At 36.4% G+C, this 25,143-nt stretch overlaps 1 protein-coding gene across 1 annotated transcript in view; it reads right to left on the bottom strand.

Moving 5' to 3' along the window:
• Nucleotides 1–25,143, bottom strand: part of LOC140442220 (dynein axonemal heavy chain 10-like) — a 657,946-nt gene that overhangs the window by 221,599 nt on the left and 411,204 nt on the right. Inside the window, 2 exon segments of the mRNA XM_072533298.1 lie at nt 6,245–6,499; nt 10,172–10,335. Coding sequence (XP_072389399.1) covers nt 6,245–6,499; nt 10,172–10,335 — 419 coding nt within the window.

The following is a 25,143-nucleotide window of genomic DNA, read 5'->3' as shown; positions in this document are numbered from 1 at the left end:
GAAAAGATCGCAGTGGATTAGGCCAAAAGGCCACCTCTCTAAATCTAATCTAATCTAACCTATCTATACTTATTTTACTACTCGCTAAAATGCATTTTGTATGTATATACCACCATTTATAGTGTTGGTGCAAAAAACAAATTTAAAAAATTATAAATTTAATTAAATATTTTGAAGAGAAAATCTATACGTAATAGAAAAAATCGTCCGACGGATACAGATTTAGAGCATTGACATTTTCATATCTATGATAAAATTTGTAAAGAAAATTTGGTTGCAGACCAGTGAATTAACAATAACATAAAATACAACTATTAATAAGCACATAAAAGTTAGCATTGTACCGAATGTATAACAACTGTTTGTAAGATTTTTGGATCTAAAAGTCTAAATATGGCTTATGACTTCAAGTTAGAGTTTAAGTTGTGATGTCCTCTCGTGGGAGTCACTATCCGGGTAGCTTTTAGACAGTCAGAGACAGAGTTCAAAATAAAAATAAAACTTTATTGTCTTCCTTAAATTAAATTGACAAAAATCTTATGTACATATTTACAATTTGGTTTAGTCTTCTCAGTACCTGGCTTATTTATTCAAATTAAGCTTGACCTTGTCATATGGAACTAGTCTTATCGGCAAGCGAGTGTGTATTTGAAATTTTACGGTAACGTTGTATCGATTTAATAACAGCGGATGATAGGTACAAAGAAAGGAAAGGAACTCAACACGTCCCTTAAGTGATTCGGGTTAATAGGACACTCCTCGACAGTCTCAACACGACTGCTTCAGAGTACGGGTAGTGAAGAGCTCAACACGCTCTTCGGATAGCGGCGGTATGGGAGACGGAACAACTTGTGAACTCAACACGTCCACAAGCCGGGGTAGGGAAGAAGAGAACCTTCAGTCAACACCTGTCGATTCTGTCTCTATGAGGAAATGTTGCGGTTTATATAGCGGAGCTGTGTAATTAGTTTTGCCCTTTCTACTGTCGATACACTCCTACTTCATGGGTTGGTTCGCGCGCACGCTGGTTTAACGGTGATGGCTTTGACTCATCGTTACACCCCCTCTTCCTGGGAAAAAAAAATTTTGGAACAAAATTTTTTTATTTTTATTCCTTGCCAGGTACTTGGTTACCCTAAAAAAATATTTACAATACATCGAAATAAAAAATGTCCGCCCTAAAAAAATATAAATATCGTCTTCTTAAACAAAAAATCGTCTTCCTCTCTCTTAAAAAAAAAAAGGTCTTCCTTCGTTGGGCTTCAATTATTGGTTTTTATCCTCAGCACCTAATTCGGGAGTCTCAGTCTGTATTTTTTCCTTTATGCTGTGGCGGAATTAGTGAGAGCAGCGGGATTGATACTGGAATTGACTGGACTTTCTGAATTTTTGTGATGCCCATGGTTGGTTCATCGAAAAGGTTTTTAAATTTGGAAATAGCCTTTATCAGGGGCTCGCAGCCTTTGCCCGGAGTGTTAGGTTTTGGTGTGTTCCCCAATGGTGATATTAATTCTGGAACGGTGTATGGTGGCGGCGTAACTGTGCCGTCCATTTCTATGTCACTGTAATATATTTCTAACGTGTCTGACATTATATTTGAAGGTTACTGGTAAACTGTATTAAAATATACTGTCACTACTTGGTGTTGACTGTAAGTGCTTGGACTGATTAAGGAGTAGGGAAATCGGTAAATGCGGGTTTTAGGTCTTTGATATGAGCTGTTATTGTACGGTTTTTATCGTCGTGTTTTAATTTGAATATTACATTAGAACACACTTTTGTTATAGTATATGGGCCTGAAAATTTCGGTGCTAATTTGGCGTTAAAATTTTTGGCGGCATTTGAGAGTTGGTATTCCCTTTTCATGACTTTGTCGTTTATTGTGGGTTTCCACTCTCTTCGTCGTAAGTTGTAGTAATGGCTTTGAGTTGTAAAAGCTTTTGCCAGGTTTGTACGTACTAGTTCGAATGTTTCTCGTAGTTTATGCCATTTTATGTTTTGATCCGTATGTTGTGTGTCGTTTGGGGTGTTTACGACTTTACTTGGAATTTCTAGTTCGTGTCCAAAGTTCAGGAAGGCTGGGGAGAAACCCGTTGAATCGTGTTTAGCTGTATTATATGCGAATAGTAGTTCTGGAAGGCTCGTGTCCCATTTCTTATGGTTATTATCGCAGAACTGAGCTATCATTGTTTTGATTACTCTGTTTGTTCTTTCTACTGGATTATTCTGGGGAGAATATGGCGGAATGTTTCTTTTAGAAATCTGGAATTCGTCTAGCAACTTTCGTACTTCCCTGTTATCGTATGTTCTTGCGTTGTCTGATATTAGCTCTTTGGGTGATCCGAATCTCATAATGATTTTATCTTTTAAGTTCTGACAGACTGATTTTGCCGTTGCTGTTCTGATCGGTATGACTTCGACCCATTTTGAAAAGGTGTCCTGGAATGTCATTATATATTTGTTTCCTTTGCTGGATGTTGGAAGGGGTCCTATGATGTCGGTTGAAACGGTGTGCCATGGATGTGGCGGAATTTGTGTAGATTGCATGCGGCCTGGAGTTAAGCTTTGTTGCGGCTTAAATTGCTGACAGTTCTTGCAGTTCCTGACGAACTTTGCGGCGTCTTTAAACATCCCTGGCCAGTAGTATTTTCTAGCTAGGCGGGTTATTGTTTTGGCTATTCCTAGATGTCCTGCGGTCGGTTGCTCTTGGTTTTCTGCCAGGAGTTGTTGTCTCTTGTGGTTTGGGATGCATAGTTTCCAGGGGTGGGATACCTCTGTCTCTTTTAGATCGTATTTGTCCCAGAAGTGTCGATAGAGAAGTCCATCTTTGATAGAGTAGTCTGGAAATAGTTGCGGATTTGTCTGGATTTTATTTAAAGCTTTATTGTACCATTCGTCGGGTTCTACATCTTCTACGTTTATTATGCAAACCAGATCTACTGGTTCTCTAGAGAGCGCGTCGGCCAGGACGTTCTGGGAGCCCTTTCTGTAAATGACATCGAAGTCAAATTGTTGCAGCAGCATTGCCCATCTAGCTATTCTACCTGTAGGGTTTTCCATTGTTTGTAAGTATCGTAGACTTTGATGATCTGTGATAATTGAAAATGGGTATCCTTCGATGTAGGGTTTCATCTTTTCTATACCGAAGATGATCGCTAGTAGTTCTTTTTCTGTAACGCTGTAATTTTTTTCGGCATTTGTTAGGGTTCGACTTGCGTAAGCGATGACTTGTTCCTGTCCTTCGTTGTTTGTTTGTACTAAAGCTACTCCTAAACCGTGGTTCGAAGCGTCGGCTTGTAAAAAAAATCTTTTCTGGAAGTCCGGGCAGATCAGTATTGGAGCTTGTGTCAGTAGTAGTTTTATTTTGTTAAATGCTTCCTCTTGGTCTCTGTCCCAAGTCCAATGTTGTTTTTTCTTTAGTAGCTTTGTTAAAGGGGCTGCAGTTCGTGAAAAATCTTTTATAAATCTCCTATACCATGAGATGATGCCCAAAAATCGGCGTAGTTGTTTAACGGTTTTTGGCGCGGGGTATTCGACTATAGCTTTTGTCTTGTTGTCGTCCACTTTTATTCCCGTTTTGTTTACTACATGGCCTAAATAATTTATCTCTTCTTTGCAGAATTTACATTTGTCTATATTAATTCGTAGTTTGGCCTGCTGTAGTCTGTGAAGTACTTCTTTTAAGTTTTCCATATGTTCCTCGAACGTTTTCCCCAGTACTATTATGTCGTCTAAATAGGCGAATGCATGTGGTTCCATTTCTGGGCCGATTATTGTATCTAGTAATCGTTTAAAAGTAGCGGAGGCGGCGTGTAATCCGAATGGAAGTACTTTGAACTGGAATAGTCCTTTTCCTGGTGCTATGAAAGCGGTCAAGGGTTTGCTTGCTTCGGAAAGTGGTACTTGTCGATATCCATTTTTTAGATCTAACGTGGTAAAATATTTTGCAGATTTTAACTTTTCTAGGATATGATTGATGTACGGTAATGGGTAGGCATCTTTTTCTGAGATGTCGTTGATTTTCCTAAAATCGATGCAAAATCTGTATCCGTTGTTATCCTTCTTTTTTACTAGGACGATCGGGGAACTGTACGGGCTATTAGATTTTTCTATCACGTTCTCTTCTAGCATCTTATCTATCTCATCGTTTATGATCTTCTGCATTGCCGGGTTTCGGGGCCTGTATCTTTGTTTGATCGGTGTATTATGTTTGAGTTTTATTGTATGTTCGGTTAGATGTGTTGTTCCTTTAATTTGTTTAAATTTCTCCAATTCTGTTAGTAACAATTCCTGTAATTGTTTTTTTTTCGGTATTGTTTAGTGTAGTACTGATGTCGAGCTGCTCTCGTTTCGGACTGTTCGTGAATTCCGGTATGTATGACGGAATATCTTCGGTCTGGTCGTCGGCCGCGGTATCGGTCGGTAGTTCGGTATATCTTCGGTCTGGTTGTCGACCGCGGTATCGGTCGGTAGTCGGTATATTTTCGGTGTGGTCTTCGACCGCGGTATCGGTCGGTAGTCGGTGGGTCGTTTTGTAGGCCGTAAGCTGTCTGGAGTTCTTTCAACCGTTCTATGAATTCTATTGGGTCTCTTGAACCGTCAAAGTGTAACCCCCATTTGCGTACTATTTCCATCTTTCTTTGTCTGTCTTCCATCTGGTTTTCTTCTATTTCCTCTGGGTTTTGGCCTTTTTGAGTTGGTGCCTTGATGATCGCAACTAATCTCGCTCTTAGCTCGCTGAAATTCCCTTCCGTCGGCTGTTCTCTGTTTGTTAATTCGGCTATAAGTTCGTCTTTCTTTAATAGGTAGACCCAACTAACCTTCGACGTTTCCGTCTGTCATTATTGAACTGTGAATCACCCTGTCTTTGATTAAAATTTGAAATGTAGTACTGTCTTATGAAAATAAAACTCGGAATTCGGTCGGTATTATTGTTTAAAACGTATTTTTCTGCTCGGGCGCCATTTGTGATGTCCTCTCGTGGGAGTCACTATCCGGGTAGCTTTTAGACAGTCAGAGACAGAGTTCAAAATAAAAATAAAACTTTATTGTCTTCCTTAAATTAAATTGACAAAAATCTTATGTACATATTTACAATTTGGTTTAGTCATCTCAGTACCTGGCCTATTTATTCAAATTAAGCTTGACCTTGTCATATGGAACTAGTCTTATCGGCAAGCGAGTGTATATTTGAAATTTTACGGTAACGTTGTATCGATTTAATAACAGCGGACGATAGGTACAAAGAAAGGAAAGGAACTCAACACGTCCCTTAAGTGATTCGGGTTAATAGGACACTCCTCGACAGTCTCAACACGACTGCTTCAGAGTACGGGTAGTGAAGAGCTCAACACGCTCTTCGGATAGCGGCGGTATGGGAGACGGAACAACTTGTGAACTCAACACGTCCACAAGCCGGGGTAGGGAAGAAGAGAACCTTCAGTCAACACCTGTCGATTCTGTCTCTATGAGGAAATGTTGCGGTTTATATAGCGGAGCTGTGTAATTAGTTTTGCCCTTTCTACTGTCGATACACTCCTACTTCATGGGTTGGTTCGCGCGCACGCTGGTTTAACGGTGATGGCTTTGACTCATCGTTACAAAGTAAGTCTTTTTGACAAAATTTATTTCACCGCCAATTAAAAATAATATATACTTACAGGTTATATCACTTATTCACAATTTTATTTTAGGAATTTTTTTTAATGAAAAGGATTTCCGAATTGGAAATCGAAATGTCAATTCAAAAATAAAAATGTAATTTTTATTATGTAATTGTGATTAAGTCAGTGAAAAACATGCCACAAGAAAATAGTTTCTTCTGGTTATCTAAAGTAGATGGCGCTACGTAGCGGTACAATTCTGCTAAATAGGAAGTTTGTTCTGACTTTGTCTCTACGAGTCTACCTTCAATCTGACACTGTCTGATAAGTTTCGATAAAGAGAAAAAATATCTTATCGTAAACGAATTCATATTTTTAATAAGAAAAGTTAGGTATTTATGCTTTATGTGCATAATATAGCGATAAATTAGAAAAAATTCCAGATATTTGTTTCTGGACGATGTGAGAGGTCCTTCAAATATAAAAAATATATCTTTAGATTAATTTTTTATGCAGGCAAAATTTAAAATAGTTATACTTAAGTTGATTGACATCTTTTCAAAGTACCTGTGAGTAATATGCTTGTTAAATTGGGACATAAATAACCCCAAATAGTACCTTTTATAAAAAAGATGATTTACCTCAAAAAATCCTGTATAATCGCAGTTTTCGATGTTCCGGTTTCTCCAATCAGTACAATAGGTTTTCTGATCTTATTCATTAAGCCCAAAATGTAAGTTGTTCGAACCGTATCAATAGTGGGCACTAATATTTCAGAAAACCTCTTAGATCGATCATGTATATATGGGGGCACTAGCCATTCCCAAGCGACCCAGCAACGCTTTTTTATATCCAAAAAGTAGTCGTAGTAAGTGGGAAAAGCCGTCGGAGTATGCCTTAAAATAGATATTAAAAAATGAGAAATTCTACAATTTTCAAAGTATATTCCATCTGTAAAATATCAAAATATGTTTAAATTATCTTAGAATGCTTAATCAAGTTCATTTGTCAGGTGTGTAAGAGTAACACGATTAGTTTGTCAAGTTTTCTTAAAGCAATCTTATAAATGGAATAATTATTTTTTAGTACAATGTCTTTTACTAAGAAACGAGCATTAACACTTCCCGAACTACAGGAAATAATGATTAATTTTGGGAACAAGTGGATGAAAATTTAGATTTTTTAACCGGTTAATAAACACAGGAATGAAAAAAATGCAAATGATATTTTACTTCATGACGTGTTTGAAGTGAAAGATGTTGCATTAATGCTGGAAGTTAAATAAAAAACGCCTACTTTGTAGTGAAGAAGGTATGTAAACCCATCGATTACCTCATAATACAAAGTTACCAATCTTTGAAAAAAATATATTTGAAGAAGAGCTATCGGACATAAAGAGTCTATATAGACATTTATTGCCTGTGCAATTATTTGAAACAGTTTGTTTTAAAGAGAGTATCCGTTACTCTGCAACTAAAAGTGATTATTTTTATTTTAAGAAAAGGTAATATCTTTTTTGTAAAATTGCTATCAGAAGTCAAAATCAAATTTACATTTTGTTTTTTGTAAAATTGTTATCAGAAGTCAAAATCAAATTTACATTTTGTTAATAATGACAAAGATAAAAGAACACACATAAACGCCTTTAAAGTCAGATATTTGCTTTAAATTTGAAATCAATTCTTCTAAAAATTTGACTATTATGATAAACATGGATTAAAACAATCTATTTAAGGTAGATTCAATCGCTTCGGAATTAAATTATGGTAATTAGGCAGAGCAACAGGTTACTGCTATAATTGAGATCTTTATACGGGAGCAATGCATGCAATGCAGATGCTACAATATTATGTTATAAACTCAAGGAATTTACAACTTATGACTTGGACGTTACAGCAACAGGAGCGGTACATGAAAATCGACTGAACGATTGCTAAATCAAAAATACTCCCGAAATGAGGAAATAAAAGGGGGGAATATAGCATATATATGGATTCGACAGGACAAGCATTTTAATACTAAATTCCCAAAAAGGTACAGAAATTGAACTTAAGACAGGGACCATATTTATAATTCATATATTGATAATTTTACATGAGGCATCATGAGTATAATAGCTAATGATAAAACTTGGTCGAAACTTTTTTGAAGCTACTTTTCAGTGATTTTAAATTTAAAATATAACGTAAACCGTTTTCGAGAAAAACACATTTAAATAGTTCACAGTTTGAGGAGGGGAATTCAAGTGTTACTTTATTTATGAGTAGTATGCTTTTAACTGTTAGATAATAATTGTTGTTAGCTAATGCTATTTCATGTAAGATACTTATTTTTGTTGTGAGCATTTAGAATATTGCTGCATTGTTAAGCAGCATCATTACTTTTTCGATTGAAATGCCACATCGCAATCATTTTAAAAATGAAGACATTGAACGATAGGTTTTGTGAACTTACGTAAAAGCACTTTTACGGTCTCTTAGTAACTATATATTATAGATTGCCATATCCATACGGAAGGCAACCAAATTACAAACAAAAAATTATTTATTTCATCGTTTATGGTTTAGATGAAAAAATCTAAAAATCGTCTATGACTAAAATTCTGAAAAATAAAACTGTCATCATTTAGATTAAACCGGTTCATTTAGTACTAAAAATCAAGGTGATCAACTAAAACAAATTACAAATAATCAAGATAATGAAACTTTTGGTTCAAGTAGCTGCAAATTCCGAAGTAAGTTCACCTCAACTATAAGCAGCAATATTAGTCAGTCGTCAGTATTAGTCAGTCAGTATTTTGGTAGCTTTAAGCGAATTCTGTTATATTAATGTTGGGAATAGTCACTGATTCCGAAAAATGATACATAATTTGTCTGGGGCTCTCAGATCCAATGCGTTCATTCGTGTAAGTTTTTGTGACGCGTCTTCTGCGGGATTGATGAGGTAGCATTGTAAATTATTAGTGACGGATCCCAGATAAAACGGATTTTGAAAATGAAATATTGCTTATAAAAATGTTGTGATAAAACTTATTTTAAATTTATATCTACCGATAAAGAGTCCTTTAATATTATATGGACTCTGTTGAAAAAAAACGAAAAACTGCTGTGTAAAGCTATTAATATTGAAGGATTCCCTAAATACAAACATGTGCTCTCATACTTTCCTAAGACATGAACTTCTTTCCTAATAAACAAAATAAAAGACTCAAGTTGTTGAAGAGCTATGGAATCCTGGGCTCCAAGCCGGTCGTTGATGGAAGACTATATGGAAGTTTCCGGATCTACAAAGAGTCCTTTTTGGAATTAAATGCGCTGAACTGTAAACCCTATTATAACTTCATCGTTCTAGTTGGATGTGAAGAAATATACATGCATTTTGAGAATACAATAGCGCCAAAGTCTATGACAATCACTTCCACGCAAGAAACCGAATGGTCCAGAAAACTTACGCAAACAGAAGAAAGGTAAATACGCTAAACACTCAAAAGATTTGAGATAACTAAGTTGTAGTCGATAGCATCTAATTATGAGCATACCAAACGTATTAATTAGCAAGGAGAAATCTCTAAACTAGTTTGGTGGAGTTTAATGATATAACAGGGTTAGGTACTAAGTCTCACAACAATATGCCAGAGACAAGTTGTCAAATAAAAACAACAATTGAAATCAGCGTTGAAAAAATAGAAAGCATTAGAAAGCCCAATAATTCAAATAAAAGTTTGTATTTTGTATATCCGCTTCTGCTTTCATTTAAAGAGGTTTATTGCATCTAATTATGAGAATACTCTTAACCTGTTTCGCTAGAACTTAACTATAATATTATTTTTTCAGTATACTCATTAAAGAAGAAAATATAATAATTTCTACAATTTATATGATTACTTGTTTCTATTAATATTCTTATTTCTTAATACGTTTATGTTCTATACATACATAACAATACCTAAATGGTACTAAGGTATTAGGCAGCGACGCTGAAGTACTCTCGGCCAAACGGTGAAAATTGTTTTTATTCAATAAGATAATATGCATTTGGTGAAATTTAACTTCTAATTTTTTGAGGGCACTTCCCATAATTCTTGAATAATAATAAGCAACGAATCTGTTGACAAGATCTCTAACAAACGAAATGCTTCTGCAATATTCAAATTATTTAAGGGTGCACCTAGAGGGGGCTATTTATTTTGAAATTTAAGAGCTATGCATCCAGCAATCGTATTGCATCCATGTTTCACATTACTGTTACTTCAATACTGTCCATCGGAGCTAATAGTTCATCCGATACCATTTCAACCTGTAAATATTCAGATTTCACAAAATAGTTTGAGTTAAGTTTTTCTTCTTCCATTTGAGTCTGTAGTAAAATTTTACGTAAAATTTATAGCGTAAACTAAATCTCTTGTTTCTTTGATATCCTCCAATATCTTCATTAAACAGTATTTATCATCTAAAAGTTATATTCCAACGATTTTTAGACATCTTTAGGTATATAGACAGAAAAAGAAAAAATACTTTAAAATTTAAGTTTTAGTAAAATTACCTTAATATACAATTATATAAACTTACCTCAGATCACACATTTGTTCAGGGTTATCATCTGTTATCAAAAATGAAATTTGAGATTTCATGTAATCATCAAAATCCTTCCGACAACTATCTACCAAAGCGGCTCCTGCCGAGTTATAGATGCAAGTCACAAAAATAGCTTGGAGAAGATCCATATCGACTTCCTGTATCATAAAAATACAATTATACCGTAATGAAAACAGAAAAAACACATTAAAAAAGAAGTGTTATTTCTTTTTCTCGTATTTGTTAAAATAAAAAAATGTTACAAAAATAAGTTGGTTTCTAGGATGCCATCTGTTATAAACCAGTCATATTACAATTTAGCCAATTGGTTTATTCTACACCTTCCATTTATTTACGATACTCATTCCAGAATACTGGAGCCCTTTACTAGTTATTATTTGTGTGAATTGGTACTATGTTTTTAGAGTCACTTGGTAGTAAAATTTAAAAAGGAAATTTCCAGTGGTTGGCTGTATACCATAGTTTAAAAAAAACTTACAATGAAGTAAAAATCTTCTTTTTGTAAAATGGTATAAAATTTTTATTAAAATTTTGAAAAATTATCCAAAATGGATTTATAAATTTTCAGAACGTTTTAGATTCAATCAGTTCATCGCATTTGTCACAGTTCATCACTACAAATAAGTATAATAACCTCAAAAAAATGAAAAACAAAGGAGTAACAATTTAAAACAAAAGGGTAATTTTTAAGAAGTGGTTAATACTTGGTCTATAAAGTAGTTGGAACTAGCCAGATAATGAGGTCAGATGACCCTTAAATTACATAATTTGATTAAAGAACATTATAATTATTAAGACACTAGGGCGATGATAAAGGATTACATTTTTTAAGGCAATGTACAATTTCTCAACTCAAGAAAGACGACCCTACGCCCTGAGAGGTAACAATCAACTGTTGACAAAAGGAAGTAAAAATTGTTTTGAAATTAAAAGACCTTCAAAACAAGTAGAGACTAGGTAAATTTTAAAAATAATCAGTAGCCCAGTCTGGTTAAAAACAAAGGTCGAAAAATTTTTAGCAGATATCTGAAGCTTTTTAGACATAGGTGGGGGTTACTAGATCACGAATAGATGAAAAAGGACTCGTATTTTTACCTTGCGTTTTTTTATAAACAATAATTTATGGTCACAATTTGATTTTTTGTCTATAAATGTTTTCGCTTATATTGTACATAAACAATATTTATATCATTTTTTTATATGAAGAATATTTTTGTTTTCCCGTTTTTTAAATTGAAATTGATAAATAATTTACGGAGATATTTGCAAAAAAGCAGTTTTTTTGCACTAATATAAATTTTATTAATTACCGTCTTTTAAATTTGTGTGAAATTTCCCCCCGATCGGTCAAATAGTTTAAAGGTTATTTAATTTATTTATCCCTGAGGCTAAATATTTAAACTATTGAACTTGCTCTATTAATGATGCAAGACACATTTAGCAAATTTCGTAGGATTCTTTAAAACTTAAACTATCTCAGAAGTTAAATGCATATTGCGTTTTCATTTAAATTATTTACAAAATAAACGTTTGAAAAAGCGTGAATAATAACTTCTATATTTTTCAAGCTACAGACTTGTACGTACAATCATTGGATAGCTGGTAAAAAACTCACATTTAAAAAACAACCTTCTATGACCAATAGGAAAGAAGTTAGGGACTGTTTTTAAAAAAATCATATCTCCATTTTTTATAAACCTTAAGAAGTAAAATTTGCACAAATTTTGAATGAAAATCTAAACTTTATATTGCAATCTATAGCTATAAAATTCATCTAATTTTTCGAACCTTACAGCCTTTCGAAAAGAAGGTACTTTCGAAAGATCGACATAGGAAAGTTGAGAGGATAACTGTTTCAGCTCCCTTTATTTTAAGATCGGAACTTCAAATTGGAACACGTAGGAAAAATTTACATTATCTCGGCTTCCATTGCAGCTAGAAGCCTCTTTTTTTTAATCTGGGATAGCTCGTCGAAATATGAATAACTACATAGTTTTTACTGGCCGAAAAATATCGGAAACCTCGGAAAAATTGGGTCCATTTGAAATTCGCCGTAAAAACTTTTTTTTTAAATTTGGCTGGAATAGTCTGTCGCAGTATTAACAATGATGTCCCCTGAAATTTAATTACTTGAAAATTACCTGAAATTTAATTTATAAAATATATAAGTAATATTACATCATTGATATAAAATGAAAAAATATATATATTAATTTTCCGGGATTTTCGAGATTTCCGGAGGTGGGGTGAAAATAATTATGTCATCATTATTAATACTGCGACAGACTATTCCAGCCAAATTAAAAAAAGTAAGTTTTAACGCCGAATTTCAAATGGACCCAATTTTTCCGAGGTTTCCGATATTTCCCAGCCAGTGAAAACTATCTAGTTATTTATATTTCGACGAGCTACCCCAGAAAAAAAGAGGCTTTTAGCTGCAATGGAAGTCGAAATAATGTAAATTTTTCCTACGTGTTTCAATTTGAAGTTCGGATCTAGAAAAAACGGAGCTGAAACAGTTATCCCCTCCACTTTCCTATGTCGATCTTTTGAAAGTACCTTCGTTTCAAAGGGCTGTAAGTTTCGAAAAATTAAATGAATTTTATAGCTGTAAGTTTCAATATAAAGTTTGGATTTTCATTCAAAATTTGTGCAAATTTTACTTCTTAATGTTTATAAACAATGGAGATAGGATTTTTTAAAAATAGTCCCTAACTCCGTTCCTATTGGTCATAGAAGGTCATAGAAGTCATATTAAATGTGAGTTTTTTACCAGCTATCCAATGGTTGTACGTACAAGTTTCTATCTTAAAAAGTATATCAGTTATTACAATTGTTTATAAGTAAAAAACATACCCCTTTTTCAAACGTTTGTTTTGTAAATGATTTCGATGAAAACGCAATATGCATTTAAATTTTAAGATACTTAGTTTAGATAAGTCTTAAAGAAACCTATGAAATTTACTAAATGTGTCTAGCATCATTAATAGAGCAAGTTCAATAGTTTAAATATTTAGCCTTAGGGATAAATAAATTAAATACATTTTAAACTATTTGACCGATCGGTGGGAAATTTCGCACAAATTTAAAAGACGGTAATTTCTCGATGCTCAAATGTATTAATAACATTTTATTTTGTTAATAAAAAAATTAATAAAATTCATAAATTAGTGCAAAAAAACTGCTTTTTTGCAAATATCTCCGTAAATTATTTATCAATTTTAATATTAAAAACGGGAAAATACAGATTTTCTTGATATAAAAAAATAATATATTGTTTATGAAAATTATAAGGAAAAAACTTATAGACAAAAAATCAAATTGTGACCACAAATTATAGGAGAGTATTGTACCTTTGAGCACTTGTACCTCTGGACACTGTCGTTAAAATTGTTGTTTTCTCTAATTTGTTAAAATTGTTAAAAGTGTTGGAAAGAATTTGTGCTTTAACGTTCTGCTATTGACCACTTGAGGTCGGTACAATAGTTTCGCTTCGTAAATATAAAGACTTTGGTATTTAGTCAGGATTGTAATTTTTTGTGTTAAAAGTAAATAATTAGCGAGGATATAAAGAGCCGGTGTGTTACAAAGTTGAGGCTGGTTTCATCTATAATTTCTCAAGCAAGAAATACTATGTATACTATTTAAAACTGGTGTTCACCAATCCATAAAGGTTACATTATAACCTTAAAAAATTAATTTGTTTTGGTAGTCGTAAACATTGTTGTACCTTGGGACATTACGTTTGTTGTACCTTTAGCCTGGCCAGAGGTACAACTGGCAATGGCCAAAGGTACAACAAGACAAAACATTTTACTTTTTCTAATTTATCTGTTATTTCACTGGAAGTAGACACTAAAGTAAGACGTCTTCGACACTTTACAGAAAGTGTCGAAGACGTCCTCGAAAATAAGATTCCGGTTTGACAAGCTGCCAAAAAATATGATATTTGACGATCAACCTTATCTATTCATATTCGAATTCATGTAAACTCCGAACGGCCTACATTCGAATACAACGCGAACAACGATGTTAAAAAAGTGTTTTCACTTGAACAAGAGTCACAGTTGGAGCAGTACTGTACACAGGCAGCGTCGCTTCATTATGAACTCACAAAAAAAGATGCAAGAATCTTAGCATTTCAATACGCACGTTAAAATAAGATAAAACACCACACAATTGGACTTCAAATACAACTGCAGACAAAGAATGGCTAAGACACTTCATGAATCGGCATCCATCATTGTCGTTAAGGAAACCCGAGGTAACAAGCCTGGCAAGGTCAACCAGTTTTAACAAAGAAAATATTCAAGCTTTTTTTCAACAATCTTAAAACAGTAATGTCACGTTATAAGTTTTCCCCTGCCAATATCTATAATTTAGATGAAACAGAGCATTCTTCAGTCTATGTCCCAACTAAGATAATAGCCTTAAAAGGTGTAAAGCAACTGGATAGTATGACATCCGGAGAAAGAGAGATTAACGTAACTTTTATTCCTGCGGTTAATGCCATCGGTAACCATGTGCCGCCTATGTTGATATTCCCTCGTATGTTTTTCAAGGACCACATTGTGCACCACCGGGTTCAATTGGAGGCGCAAATCCATCAGAATGGTCAAACGAAAAGCTTTTTTTACGAGAGAGCAAGAAAAAGTGCTACTAATACTCGATAATCACAAGTCCCATATTGCAGTTTCCGTGATTGATTTGGCGAAGGAAAATAATATTGTGCTATTAACGTTGCCGCCACACACCTCGCACAGAACTCAACCCCTTGACACGACTATTTTTAGACCATACAAAACCTACTACAACATCATAGCTAATGAGTGGATAATGACCCATCCTGGACGTCCTATAAGCTTGTATGACGTAGCTGAACTCGTAAGCAAGGCATTTGCAAAAGCATTTACCCCTGCAAACATTGTCAAAGGATTTGAAAAAACAGGGATATGACCTGTTAATGAAAATATATTTGGTGACCACGAATATCTGTCGTTCTATGTAGCAGATCGCCCAAATCCAGAATCAGAAGGGAATCATAATACGGCATCTTGCTCATCAAGGCTTCAACTTCAGTCAAAAGGAAGGTTCTCTGTAATAGTTCAGATGAATCTAATGAAGAGATGAAAAATATAATAAAGGATTCAAGCGACGAGGATTTAGAAACTTTTCTGGCAAACGAAAATGAAAATTATTCAATAGAGCAACAGGAAAGTGAAAAAATACTGAGCTCTTCTAAGTTAAAAGAAGGAGATTTTGTTCTCGTAAGATTGGCCAGTAAAAAGAATATTGCACACTATGTTGCCAAGATAGTTGAGGTTTTAGATGACGAATACATGGTCAAATATATAGAAACATCTAAAGAAGAAACTTATGTCTGAGTTTCTTCTTCAAGAAAATATCATCCCTCACCAACAGCATGGCTTTATCAAAGGTCGTTCAACGATCACAAACTTACTTCATTGTGTAAATGATTGATCATTATCTTTAAACAATCGGAATCCTGTCGATGTAGTCTACTTAGACTTCTCCAAAGCTTTTGACCGTGTTCCAAAACGTCGATTACTAGCTAAATTGGATCACTATGGTATCCGCGGAAAGTTGAACATTTGGATTGAAGATTTTCTATCCGATAGATACTTCAGGGTTCGTGTTGGGGAAGACCACTCACTAGATAAGCCAGTCAAGAGTGGAGTCCCACAAGGATCAGTACTTGGACCGCTACTATTTTGTGTCTACACTAGTGATCTTCCGCTCATCGTATCCAGTAAGGTTTCCATTTACGCTGATGACACGAAATTATATGTGAATCCAACTATTAACCAACATGTTCTTCAACAAGATCTTGACGCAATATTCAAATGGTCCTCAGAATGGTTACTTCCGCTTAACATTGAAAAATGCGTTGTTTTACACATCGGCAAAAATAACCCATCACTACCGTACTTTATTAATGATAATATTAAAACCTCCCACAATGATCTCGGAGTGATAATTAATAGTGACTTAAATTGGTCTGATCACATAGTGTCGGTGTGTAAACGTGCAAACTCGAAACTGTTTTTGATCCGTAAATGTTTTACACGTATATCTCTAACTTCTGTTAGTAAACTTTACTCAATATACGTTAGACCTATTCTTGAGTTTGCCGGACCAGTGTGGAATCCAGATCTCATTCGCGATAAGATCCTACTTAAAAATGTTCAGCGTAAAGCTACAAGACTGGCATACGGTCGTGTAAAACCTAACTATGAAGATAGATTATCCATGGCTCATCTTACGACATTCGAGCAGCGACGTCTTCGAGGTGATCTAATTATGTCCTTCCGTATTTTAAAACATAACTTTGGGAATCTAAGCACCATATTCACTTTGAATCAAGACGAAAGATTAAGAGGCCATCGATACAAATTGAAAAGGGAACAAACTACTGCAAGGTCCAGGGTGAACTTCTTGCCAAATAGAATCTTTAATATCTGGAACAATTTGGATCAAGACACCATATCGGCAACTAGTGTTAACATCTTTAAAAATAAACTTGATAGTGGTTTATTTTATTTATAGGATTTTTTTTTTCTTTGACAGCATTATTTATTTATTTATGTATTGTCTCACCATTCAACTTTTGTATGATATACTTAATTGTTTATGTTTACTTAACTTTATAATTGGTATTAGTTTTATAAGGATGTTTTTTATTTTTGATTTTTGGGCATAATAGGAGCTCGCTCCTCTGCCCTTATTTGTAATATAATAATAATAATAATAATAATAATAATAATAAAAATAATAATAATAATAATAATGACAAGTGCCGTGTCTTAAATATAATCAAAGGAAAGGTTCAGCCCGGCGGATTCGATATGCAAAACGGCCAGAACATCGAGGCCATGGGTGAAAATGATATGTATAAATACCTCGGAATAAAGCAAGCGCGGAAGATTGACCATAAGCAAATGAAAACTGAGATAACTACTGAGTTTATACGAAGGGTAAAACAGCTGCTTCGTTCACACCTTAACAGTAAAAATTTGTTTAAGGCACTAAACACCTACGCATGTTCCGCGCTTAGCTACTCATTTGGTATTGTTAAGTGGACAAAAACCGATATAGAAAATCTTCAGCGAAAAGTACGAACACACCTCACAAAGGCACAAAAACACCATCCTCGAAGTGCAGTAGAAAGAACGACATTACCGCGGCATTTAGGAGGACGAGGGCTTATGGATATAAGTGAGCAACTAGAAAAACAAATTACTAATTTAAGAACTTATTTTCAGGTGCAGGCTGAGACATCTACTCTACATCGCGCGATTTGCGCAGTAGATGATACAACACCGATCAAACTGAGGGAACCAGAAATGCGCATAAACCATCTTAATAAGGACGAAAAAATGCGCATCTGGATGGGTAAACCTCTGCACGGGCGACATCCCAATGAGGTCAGTCAAGACCATGTCGACAATATAGCGTCGAACTATTGGCTGACATCAGGAAAGATGTTCCCTGAAACAGAAGGTTCACTACTGGCCATTCAGGATCAGGTTATACCAACCAAAAATTACCTAAAATATATCGTCAAAGACCCTCAGGTCAAAAATGACAAATGCCGATATGGGTGTCAAGCTCAGGAAACCATCCAACATCTTACCGGGGGCTGTCAGGCATTTGCTGCAACTGAATATAAGGAACGGCACGACTCAGTAGGAAAGATCATTCATCAAGAGATAGCTATCAAACTGGGACTTCTTCAAACAAACCATCTTCCATATTATCAATACGTTCCTGAGAGTATACTTGAGAATGACAACTACAAGCTATACTGGGACCGCACTGTGCTCACAGATCAAACAGTGGCACATAATAGACCGGATCTCATACTTGTTAATAAACTAAAGAGACAAACAACATTAATTGATGTGGCGATACCCAACAACAATAATCTTCGTGTTAAACAGAACGAAAAAATCGCCAAATACAGGGATCTGGAAATTCAAATACGAAGACAGTGGAGAATGGAAAGTACCCAGACAATACCTATTATTCTCTCTACTACTGGAGTCATTCCAAAAAACCTCCTAGAAAACATAAAAAAGCTAGGTCTGAATGAACATCTCTACAAGACCATCCAGAAAGCTGTACTACTCTCAACGTCCAGATGTGTACGAAAATTTCTGGGAGATACTCCAGCATACCAAGTCACCTAGGGCTCGATAACACGGAAAGAGTCCCACCAGAGCTCAATCCTTTTGATACCGTAGGTATCTGGGATGAGTGAATTTTCCCCTTAGAGGGAGTGTGAGCCGTATGGCTAAATCTGGATAATAATAATAATAACCTGTGGGAGTTTTTGTCAGTTCTTCTATCAGGCGCGGCCCCCTGCGAATGGGGGATGCTCTCTGGGTATTCTTAGAACCGATACCCAGAGGGTAGCAGGGATGCCTGCCGTGGAACAAAAACTGACACCTGGCAGTAGGTATAAAATGCACACCCATGAAAATGGAGATTAATGATTTATGTTTAGGGTCGCTGCCTGGGGATCGCCAGGGCACGTCTGGAGCCGGCGCTGGACGTGACAGCATGCGGGACGTCGGTGGCAGGGTGTTGAGGAGGCGGGCCCCTGTCATACAATCAGCTACAGCCCAACAACAAGAAGAACCACAAATGAGCCAAACAACAACAAGAGCTCCACCCGCTGAAGGTGCTGCGCTGGAACATCAGCCGGCGCTCACTCAAGCGGGACGACCGAGGCAGCGCATGAAATGGACTGTGTCCATAAACGAAAATATTTTGCGCTTTTATTATAAGGTGACAAACCTCGGTCAAGAAACGATCGGCTATCGACAACAACTGTATGCCGAATTTTGCAGGGAATACCCAGAAATTCAAGTATCTGAACAAAGAGTAGCAGACCAATACCGGGTAATTTTAAGAAACAATCTTATCCCAGAGACTAGACGCGACATTATCAGAAGCGAAATTGAACAGGAGATCCATAACCAAGAGCAAGTTGCAGACCAAGTCCCTAATGAAGTCCCCAACGAGCAGATTCCTGAGCTTCTCGTACAAGAAACTCAACCTAATAATACACAGCAGGACAATAACGAGTTGCACGATAGTCTGGTAAACGAGATGGCACGCGCTGTACAAGAGTTTAGTGGAACAAACCCACTTAGCAGACCACCGCTACCAAAAATAAACTCTTCTAAGAAATTAGGAGCGCTGTTACAAATTGTGAATACTGAAGTCCTACCCAATTATATCACAGAGGCCCACACATTAGAATATTTGCATATGCTGATTTACTGTGCAGCAACAGCAATTGCTAATGTTATGGGCATTAAGATCAGAACACGACGGGGTACCAACATCGGAAGGACTGGTAACAGAATAGCACCCTGGGAAAAACGACTGCTGGGGAAGATTAAATTACTGCGTAGGGACATTGGACAAATAACAGAATACATAAGAGGAGTAAGAAGTAGAAAAATCATCAAAAGAGCTGAAGAAATATTGTTTAACACTCTAAGACACTCACGACATGATCCAGAAAACAACACACCTCAACAATGCCTGGACACATTAAAACAAAAACTATCTGTTTACTCAGGCCGCCTGAGGAGGTACAAGGTTAGTAACCACCGGAAATGCGACAACATACTTTTTGAGCAAGCAGAGAAGGCTTTCTATAGAAAACTTAATTCCACTGTAGAAAATGCAAATAATAAATCCTACCCAAGCCAAGAAGAAATTCATGAGTTTTGGGGAAACCAACTTTCGACGCCAGCTACTCATAATAACAATTCTGAATGGATTGAACAAACGACGAACAACTGTCAACACTACAGTAATATTCCTTATGAACCTTTCACCACTGAAGAAGTCTCGAACATTATCAAAGAGCTTCATAACTGGAAATCTCCTGGACCAGACGGAGTTCAAAACTTCTGGCTAAAGAAGTTTTGGAGTGTTCATGAGCTTTTAACAGTATTTATTAATAATATTATTTCTAATTCACAGGAAATACCATCATTTCTTACTCAGGGATATCAGACTTATCTAATACCGAAGGATCAAAGTAATACCCAAGATCCAGCAAAGTACCGCCCAATTACTTGTCTTCCAACTTTGTACAAATTGGTCACATCCTGTGTGGCCCGGCGTATCTACCAACATTGTGCTCTGAACAATATCATAGAGCCTCAACAGAAAGGATGCGCTAAGGGCTCCATGGGCTGCAAAGAACAACTTATTATCGACTCAGTCATTTCTAACCAGGCATACACCAAAAAAAGAAACCTGTTTACTGCCTTCATTGACTACAAGAAGGCTTTTGATTCAGTGCCGCATGAATGGCTGGTAGATATATTAAGAATATATAAAGTCGATGATAATCTCGTGACCTTTTTGAAGAATATAATGGCAGAGTGGAAGACTAAAATTCACCTTCAAATACCGGGTGAAATTAATATCGAAACTGAAAATATCCCTATTAACCGGGGGCCTTTCCAGGGGGACTCGTTGAGTCCACTTTGGTTCTGCCTAGCAATGAACCCACTATCTCAGCTGCTGAACTCTACTGACTCAGGTTTTAGCATCAAAAATAACAACACTGTTGTAGCGAAGCTTAATCATCTGTTGTATATGGATGATTTAAAATTAATGGCTTCCACTCGAAACCACCTAGATGAGATGCTAAAAACTGTAGAAAATTTCTCAAATGATATCAGTATGAATTTTGGACTGGACAAGTGCCGTATACTAAATATAGTCAGAGGAAAGATTCAGCCCGGAGGTTTCGATATGCAAGATGGCCAAAACATCGAGGCAATGGGTGAAAATGATATGTACAAATATCTCGGAGTAAAACAAGCGCGGAAAATTGACCATAAACAAATGAAAACTGAACTAACTTCGGAGTTCGTACGAAGAGTAAGACAACTAAATCGGTCATATCTTAATAGTAAAAATTTGTTTAAGGCATTAAATACGTACGCCTGTTCCGCGCTGAGCTACTCATTTGGTATTATAAAGTGGTCAAAAACAGATATAGAGGATCTTCAGCGGAAAGTAAGAACACTTCTCACAAAGGCGCAAAAACATCACCCACGCAGTGCAGTAGAGAGAACAACATTACCGCGGTATCAAGGGGGAAGAGGACTTATGGATATAGGTGAGCAATTGGATAAACAAATTGCTAATTTAAGAACTTATTTTCAGGTACAGGCTGAGACATCTACTTTACATCGAGCAATTTGCGCAGTAGATGATACGACGCCGCTTAAACTGAGGGAACAAGAAATGCGCATAAACCACCTGACTAAACAAGACAAAATGCGCACCTGGATGAGTAAACCTCTGCATGGGCGACATCTCAATGAGATCAGCCAAGAATATGTCGACAATACAGCGTCGAACTATTGGTTGACATCAGGAAAGATGTTTCCCGAGACTGAGGGTTTCCTACTTGCCATTCAGGATCAGGTTATTCCAACTAAAAATTACATGAAATATATTGTTAAAGATCCTCAAGTCCAAAATGACAAATGCCGATATGGATGCCAAGCCCAAGAAACCATCCAACATCTTACCGGTGGCTGCCAGGCATTTGTCGGTACTGATTATAAAGAACGCCATGACTCAGTAGGAAAGATTATCCACCAAGAACTAGCTGACAAACTGGGACTTCTCCAAACCGACCATCTTCCTTATTATCAATACGTCCCTGATAGAATGCTTGAAAATGACAACTACAAGCTATACTGGGACCGCACTGTGCTTACAGACCAACCAGTGGCCCATAATAGACCCGATCTCATACTAGTTAATAAAATTACTAGGCAAACAACACTTATTGATGTGGCGATACCCAACACCAATAATTTACGTGTTAAATACAACGAAAAGATCGCCAAGTACAGAGATCTAGAAATACAAATCAGGAGACAATGGAGAATGGAAAGTACCCAGACGATACCCATTATTCTTTCTACCACTGGAGTCATCCCGAAGAGCCTCCTAGAAAACATAAAAAAGCTGGGTCTAAACGAACATCTATATAAGATTATGCAGAAAGCTGTGTTACTTTTGACGTCCAGATGCGTACGAAAATTTTTGGGAGATACACCGACATACCAAGTCACCTAGGACTCGTTAACATGGAAAGAGTCCCACCAGAGCTCAATCCTTTTGATACCGTAGGTATCTGGGATGAGTGAATTTTCCCCTTAGAGGGAGTGTGAGCCGTATGGCTAAATCTGGATAATAATAATAAAAAATTGAATAATAAATTAAACTGAACTAACTTCGGAGTTCGTACGAAGAGTAAGACAACTAAATCGGTCATATCTTAATAGTAAAAATTTGTTTAAGGCATTAAATACGTACGCCTGTTCCGCGCTGAGCTACTCATTTGGTATTATAAAGTGGTCAAAAACAGATATAGAGGATCTTCAGCGGAAAGTAAGAACACTTCTCACAAAGGCGCAAAAACATCACCCACGCAGTGCAGTAGAGAGAACAACATTACCGCGGTATCAAGGGGGAAAAGGACTAATGGATATAGGTGAGCAATTGGATAAACAAATTGCTAATTTAAGAACTTATTTTCAGGTAAAGGCTGAGACATCTACTTTACATCGAGCAATTTGCGCAGTAGATGATACGACGCCGCTTAAACTGAGGGAACAAGAAATGCGCATAAACCACCTGACTAAACAAGACAAAATGCGCACCTGGATGAGTAAACCTCTACATGGGCGACATCTCAATGAGATCAGCCAAGAATATGTCGACAATACAGCGTCGAACTATTGGTTGACATCAGGAAAGATGTTTCCCGAGACTGAGGGTTTCCTACTTGCCATTCAGGATCAGGTTATTCCAACTAAAAATTACCTGAAATATATTGTTAAAGATCCCCAAGTCCAAAATGACAAATGCCGATATGGATGCCAAGCCCAAGAAACCATCCAACATCTTACCGGTGGCTGCCAGGCATTTGTCGGTACTGATTATAAAGAACGCCATGACTCAGTAGGAAAGATTATCCACCAAGAACTAGCTGACAAACTGGGACTTCTCCAAACCGACCATCTTACTTATTATCAATACGTCCCTGATAGAATGCTTGAAAATGACAACTACAAGCTATACTGGGACCGCACTGTGTTTACAGACCAACCAGTGGCCCATAATAGACCCGATCTCATACTAGTTAATAAAATTACTAGGCAAACAACACTTATTGATGTGACGATACCCAACACCAATAATTTACGTGTTAAATACAACGAAAAGATCGCCAAGTACAGAGATCTAGAAATACAAATCAGGAGACAATGGAGAATGGAAAGTACCCAGACGATACCCATTATTCTTTCTACCACTGGAGTCATCCCGAAGAGCCTCCTAGAAAACATAAAAAAGCTGGGTCTAAACGAACATCTATATAAGATTATGCAGAAAGCTGTGTTACTTTCGACGTCCAGATGCGTACGAAAATTTTTGGGAGATACACCGACATACCAAGTCACCTAGGACTCGATAACATGGAAAGAGTCCCACCAGAGCTCAATCCTTTTGATACCGTAGGTATCTGGGATGAGTGAATTTTCCCCTTAGAGGGAGTGTGAGCCGTATGGCTAAATCTGGATAATAATAATAATAATAACACTATTTCTAATCCGCAGGAAATACCATCTTTCCTAACCCAGGGAACAACTTATTTAATTCCCAAAGATCAAAATAACACCCAAGATCCAACCAAGTACCGCCCAATTACTTGTCTTCCAACTCTGTATAAATTGGTCACATCCTGTGTAGCCCGGCGTATCAACCAACACTGTGCTCTAAACAATATCATAGAGCCACAACAGAAAGGATGTGCTAAGGGTTCCATGGGCTGCAAAGAACAACTTATCATCGACTCTGTCATTTCTAACCAAGCATATAGCAAAAAACGGAATCTCTTTACTGCTTTCATCGACTACAAGAAAGCGTTTGATTCAGTGCCACATGAATGGCTTATAGATATATTAAAAATATATAAAGTCGATGATAACATAGTGACCTTTTTAAAACATATAATGTCAGATTGGAAAACAAAAATTCACCTCAAAATACCTGGTGAAAACAATATCGAAACTGAAAATATTGCAATCAACCGGGGCCTATTTCAAGGAGATTCGTTGAGCCCACTGTGGTTTTGTCTAGCAATGAACCCCCTATCCCAGATACTGAACTCAACTGACACAGGTTTTAGCATCAAAAATAACACCACTGTTGTTGGAAAGCTTAATCATCTATTGTATATGGATGATTTAAAACTACTAGCTTCCACTCGAAGCCACCTGGATCAGATGCTAAAAACAGTAGAAAATTTCTCTAATGATATTAGTATGCACTTCGGTCTTGACAAGTGCCGTGTCTTAAATATAATCAAAGGAAAGGTTCAGCCCGGCGGATTCGATATGCAAAACGGCCAGAACATCGAGGCCATGGGTGAAAATGATATGTATAAATACCTCGGAATAAAGCAAGCGCGGAAGATTGACCATAAGCAAATGAAAACTGAGATAACTACTGAGTTTATACGAAGGGTAAAACAGCTGCTTCGTTCACACCTTAACAGTAAAAATTTGTTTAAGGCACTAAACACCTACGCATGTTCCGCGCTTAGCTACTCATTTGGTATTGTTAAGTGGACAAAAACCGATATAGAAAATCTTCAGCGAAAAGTACGAACACACCTCACAAAGGCACAAAAACACCATCCTCGAAGTGCAGTAGAAAGAACGACATTACCGCGGTATTTAGGAGGACGAGGACTTATGGATAGAAAAACAAATTACTAATTTAAGAACTTATTTTCAGGTGCAGGCTGAGACATCTACTCTACATCGCGCGATTTGCGCAGTAGATGATACAACACCGATCAAACT

The sequence above is a fragment of the Diabrotica undecimpunctata genome, chromosome 5 (genome assembly GCF_040954645.1).
Source record: "Diabrotica undecimpunctata isolate CICGRU chromosome 5, icDiaUnde3, whole genome shotgun sequence".
NCBI lineage: Eukaryota > Metazoa > Arthropoda > Insecta > Coleoptera > Chrysomelidae > Diabrotica > Diabrotica undecimpunctata.
Note: the sequence above shows the minus strand (reverse complement) of the source record. Positions and strands in the feature narration are given on the sequence as shown.